We start from the raw sequence: 5,052 nt of genomic DNA, 5'->3' as shown, positions 1-5,052 counted from the left end.
TTCTTTATACTATGGTTTTAGATCTATAGAAACCATAACCACATTCACTCTATTATGGTTTTAGATCTATAGAAACCAGTACCACATTCTTTATACTATGATTTTATATATATAGAAACCAGTATCACATTCAGTCTACTATGGTTTTAGATCTATAGAAACCATTACCACATTCACTTTATTGTGGTTTTAGATCTATATAAACCATTACCACAATCACTCTACTATGATTTTAAGTTTATAGAAACCAGTACCACCTTCTTTATACTATGGTTTTAGATCTATAGAAACCATAACCACATTCACTCTACTATGATTTTAAGTTTAAAGAAACCAGTACCACCTTCTTTATACTATGGTTTTAGATCTATAGAAACCATAACCACATTCACTCTATTATGGTTTTAGATCTATAGAAACCAGTACCACATTCACTTTATTATGATTTTAGATCTATGTAAATAGCGCCACAATCCCTCTTCTATGATTTTCTTATTTTCCGTTAGTTTAGAAAATCACTGATTAATTAACGTATTTTTTATGAATTAGTTTTCTTTGCTTCTTTTTTTTTTAATTTCACATCACAATTCAAAACACCACTTTTCCCAGTTCTCCTAGTCCCCCGGTGGGACAGTGGTAAGTTTACGGACTTACAACGTTTATATCCGGGTTTCGATTCCCCGCGGTGCACATAGCTCAATGTGGCTCTGCTCTTACAAAAACCACAATTCTACTAAGCTTGAAAATGATTATTTTAAAATTTATATCGTTAGTATTTTGAGTTATCTCTTTGAAAATAAGTTGTGAAAATAGGTTCACAGTTTCTAGATATGCATGAAAAAGGTTTGAATAGCAATATACAAGTAAATATATATATATATATATTCTAAATTATATCGTGCCTTTATAAAAAGTGTAAACGAGGTAATTAGAAATGAAAACCATTTGCTAATCTTTATGTTTCGTGATTTATTTCCACCAGGAGGTGCCAGCGTTGGAAAATCCATTAAATATCAAAGAAGAAAACGATAAATGAAAACTAATTTCATACATTCACTTCAAAAGAAAATCATCATAGGACGTCACTGGATCAAGCACATCCCTGAAATCTTTACATATCAGTTACCTTGGAAATAAGAGTTTGCCCGTATATATTTTTAAACACTAACCCTTGGGAATTTTACAAACACAGGTTGTAACCTATTTCGAATAAAGCTTAAGTATTGGGATTTTCGCATCAGGAACGTTTCAAATGATACCACTGCAACCGTTAACATAAAAACAAACGGATATGTAATTTGTGAAGATTAAAGTAATTCCTTCTTGAAACCCGATACCTGAAATATTTGCCCGTAACAATAAAGTTCAATGAATCTTACGAGGCTATTGGTTGAGGAGCTTGATATTTGAAAAACATTTAGATTCTTGTATTTTCACGCAGACATAAAAGATATTGTCAGGCAAAACTACGACTTATTAATTTACTGATGAAAAAAGTAAAAACCGAATAAAATTCCATGTTGTTTTACTTAAAGACGATGTTTGGTTTTTAAGGTCATGGCTTACTTAATTAGTAGATTTAGTTTGATTTGTTTTCCTTAAATGTTGTCATTTATACCTGTTATCAATTAATATTAACTAATTAAATATACGCTTTTTCTTATACAGATTAGAATGTATTGCTTCATCAGTTAGGTACCCTCTCTGTTATTGGAAAAGATCACTGTCTATGGCGGACACTATTATTGACTCTTCTTCCTGAGAAAACCATAAGAGACCAAATAAATAGTACTTTCTTTTCACAAATATATCACTGTATACTTTCACAGAATATCTTAAGCTTTACAGTAACCTTTCACACGAGAAGGCTCACGTGATACCATAAGCAAATGACCTACAACAATAGGCAACTAGGGTAAAAGGAGCTTAGCTACTTCCTTGACCATCATTTTATGTTAAACCCATAGATGCTTGTGTGCATGAACATTTTGAAGGTTTTTTATGTGTGCTTAAGAGTTAAATATAAAAAGGTAGAAATCACCTAGTACACCTCCACACTACAATAGTTTAAACTCAAGAATATAATCTAACTGCAAACTGTATATATAGGTTCTTCAGAAAATATACATTGGTTACAGATATCACATGAGATACCATTTGGAACAAAAAATTGTAATTGAATGTACAACAAATAACAGATCAAATGTAATGATAACTTTATAAGTGAAAAAAAAGCTCGATTCTTTATGCATAAACTTATATACATAAAAGTTTTTGCAATTCAGTGCATCATATACCACAAACGGTATGTTATAGGAATGTAAAAATGCACAGGACTGTTGCCACAGTTTCCATATGTTGCCAACAGTTACACTACTATCACCTAATCTCTCTGATCAATCGCAGCAGCTGTTCAAAATTGATCCTCCATCACTGAGAATGCACTGTATCTGTGTTACAATGAACATTGTAGCAACAATGCACTTCTCATCTTGTATACTGGACACTTCCAGAACATCTGCATTTTTGAGGTTTGAAACTGTATGAGGATTCATACTGTACAGATATGACTTCAGGTACCACTACAACCAGAATAGGTTGGCGTTATGTTCAATGAACAAGTTGTCCATTCACAATGAAAATTACGTGAAATGCTTCTATTCTGAAAGTATTCCTGCAAGATGTGTTTCACCTAGTCACCAATATGTGTGTTTGCATGAAAACGGTAATGTCTACCACATTCTGTTGCTGCAGCATGGGAATTTCATTGGTTTTGAAAATTGCATGGTATCATTCAACTTTGACTTTGTAAGTTTGCAGTCAATGTGCTGATGGTTCTTCAAAAAAGTATGGTCCAGTAACAAAGACAGCTGTGAATTTACACCATACTGTCACCTTAGCATTCTGGAAGAGCAGATGCGTGTATTAACACTTCCAGTAAAGGTGAAATACACTTCATCAGTTTACAAGCTATTGGCCATCGACTTTCAGTTGACCAAGAATTGTAAAATCAACGCAACGGGTAAATTCTTCTTCTCCTTCAGTGCTTGAACATGACATCCAGTTTGTAACGAGTCATTCGTAAAGTTGACCAAAGAGCCTTGTGAACAGATGAAATTGGCAAATCCAGACAATGAATGACATAAAGTGCATTGCCGCACCTACGTGCACTTGTGTTAGCTTTTTCTGCTATGACATAGTTTATCAAAGTGGTAGTTTTAGTAGGTGTTGATGGTCTGCCTGTACGTGGCTTATTACAAGTTCAATCTTTCTTTTTTCCTTCGGAATTTGAGTACAGCAGCACTAAAACTAGGCCCCCTGCGGATGTTATGCATAGCTTCCAATTTGTTTTAAACTAGGGAATAAACTGTTGTTTTAGGCTAAAATAATAGGAAAATACGCGTTTTCTTCGGGTTTCTGGTCAAACTTGTGAAATAGGTCGGTACGCCTAATTTTTAATGATGCACTATTCGCTCCGTGGTCCTCATTAATTCTGCATCAACAATATGATGTAATTAGTTTCTCGTGCTTGTGTTATTGCACACACTGCTGACAGGTTCAAGTCTGACAGCAAAAGAGCTTTCTGAAGCTACTTAACTACTGATAAAGTAATTAAAATTTTCATTAAAGAAATACCAGTTAAAACAAAGACATTCACAATTGCCCGACCTTTCGTCAATTTCCTCTTTAAATTCTAAGTTGTACATAGATGGTGGCCCTGAGGTAAATAAGAATAAGTACTTACTGCTGTGTCTGTTAATCAAGTCTTTACAAATGACAGCTAAAAGTTGTCGAAACGCCGATTACTAAATAATGTTTTGTGTTGAATGTTTTCTTAATGTTGGACTTCCAGAACCATACACTGGTGATATTTACGCCCTATCTTGTGAATAGCTTGGGATATAACTGACGAAACAGTACCTCCAGAAACGTCAACTTAAGCGTATTTTTCATGAAATATGAATAAGTGGAGATATCGAAGTTTGTATTTTCATTGGAATATAAGTTAATTAGCTCTAAACTGACTATTGTGAAACTAATTTTATACAGAGTAGCTAGGTATTGGTGTGATATAATGATGAGTATCATGATTGAATTATTGTTTTGTTTTTCTTACGCCAAAATCTTCTTTACATAAAGTAAAGAAGCGAAATAGTATGTTGTTGTTTATGTTTCATTTCATTGTGTATTAAATATGTTTATTAATAAAAAAAGGCACACACAATGTCTGATTGTTCATCATGAACTTGCATAGCAATTGAAACAGTTAACTTTTAAACAAAACAGCGCCCCTGGTGATTCAGTAACAACGTTTGGATATTTTTATGATGCTAAAGATCGGGTTTGATACCAATGGTGAGCACAGTACAGATAGCCCAGTATGTAGGTTTGTACTTAACAAGAAACAAACAAAAAATTAATCTGACTATAAAAAATTGTAATAAATCAGGGAAAAAAGTAAAAAAAAAAATGAAGTAATATTCAAAGAAAATCCAATAAAATCTGAAAATATTAGAGAGTTACAGCAACTAAACAAATCCATAATTTATATATAAATATTTATATTTATTTATATATAAATCTATAATTTAGATACAATGTTATAGAAAGAAAAAAGTTCGAATGTTTATAAACGCCAAGAAGTTAATGTAAAAACTTTGCTTAAAATATGAATCAAGGTTTGAAAATTGCTAAACAACACAAGTCTAAGAAATGAATAAAAACTGTTCACAAGTAAATTTTGGTGGTTAAAAAAGGTAGTTTCATAGACTGAAAACAAAATCAAATGTTACACAACTATTGAACTTGTATATGAATGCAGCTAATTGTGTTATTGAAAACTTATACGATATATGATCTAAGGAAACGATTTAACAAAGATGTGTTTCAGCTCTATTGTATCTCCAACCGTCGGAGAAAGTGAGTGTGTTTATAGACTGAGTATGTTAGGGATGTGATCATATTCCTATGGAGAACTAAAACAATAGTCCCGTGACGGTAATGTCTAAATCAAGAACTCGGATCAGAATACGTAGTAACGTAAGCATTGGA

The 5,052-nt window shown here is 32.6% G+C and overlaps 1 protein-coding gene across 2 annotated transcripts in view; it reads left to right on the top strand.

Annotated features, from left to right (window-relative positions):
- LOC106456974 overlaps window positions 1-4,176 on the top strand; it is a 74,228-nt gene extending 70,052 nt beyond the window's left edge. For both annotated transcript variants that reach the window (XM_022382774.1, XM_022382773.1), the window contains one exon: window positions 983-4,176. In XM_022382774.1, coding sequence (XP_022238482.1) covers window positions 983-1,036 — 54 coding nt within the window. In that variant the 3' untranslated portion in view covers window positions 1,037-4,176. The remainder of the gene's footprint in view (window positions 1-982) is intronic.
- The last annotated feature ends 876 nt before the right edge of the window (window positions 4,177-5,052 follow it).

Source organism: Limulus polyphemus, unplaced genomic scaffold, assembly GCF_000517525.1.
Source record: "Limulus polyphemus unplaced genomic scaffold, Limulus_polyphemus-2.1.2 Scaffold277, whole genome shotgun sequence".
Lineage (NCBI taxonomy): Eukaryota > Metazoa > Arthropoda > Merostomata > Xiphosura > Limulidae > Limulus > Limulus polyphemus.
Note: the sequence above shows the minus strand (reverse complement) of the source record. Positions and strands in the feature narration are given on the sequence as shown.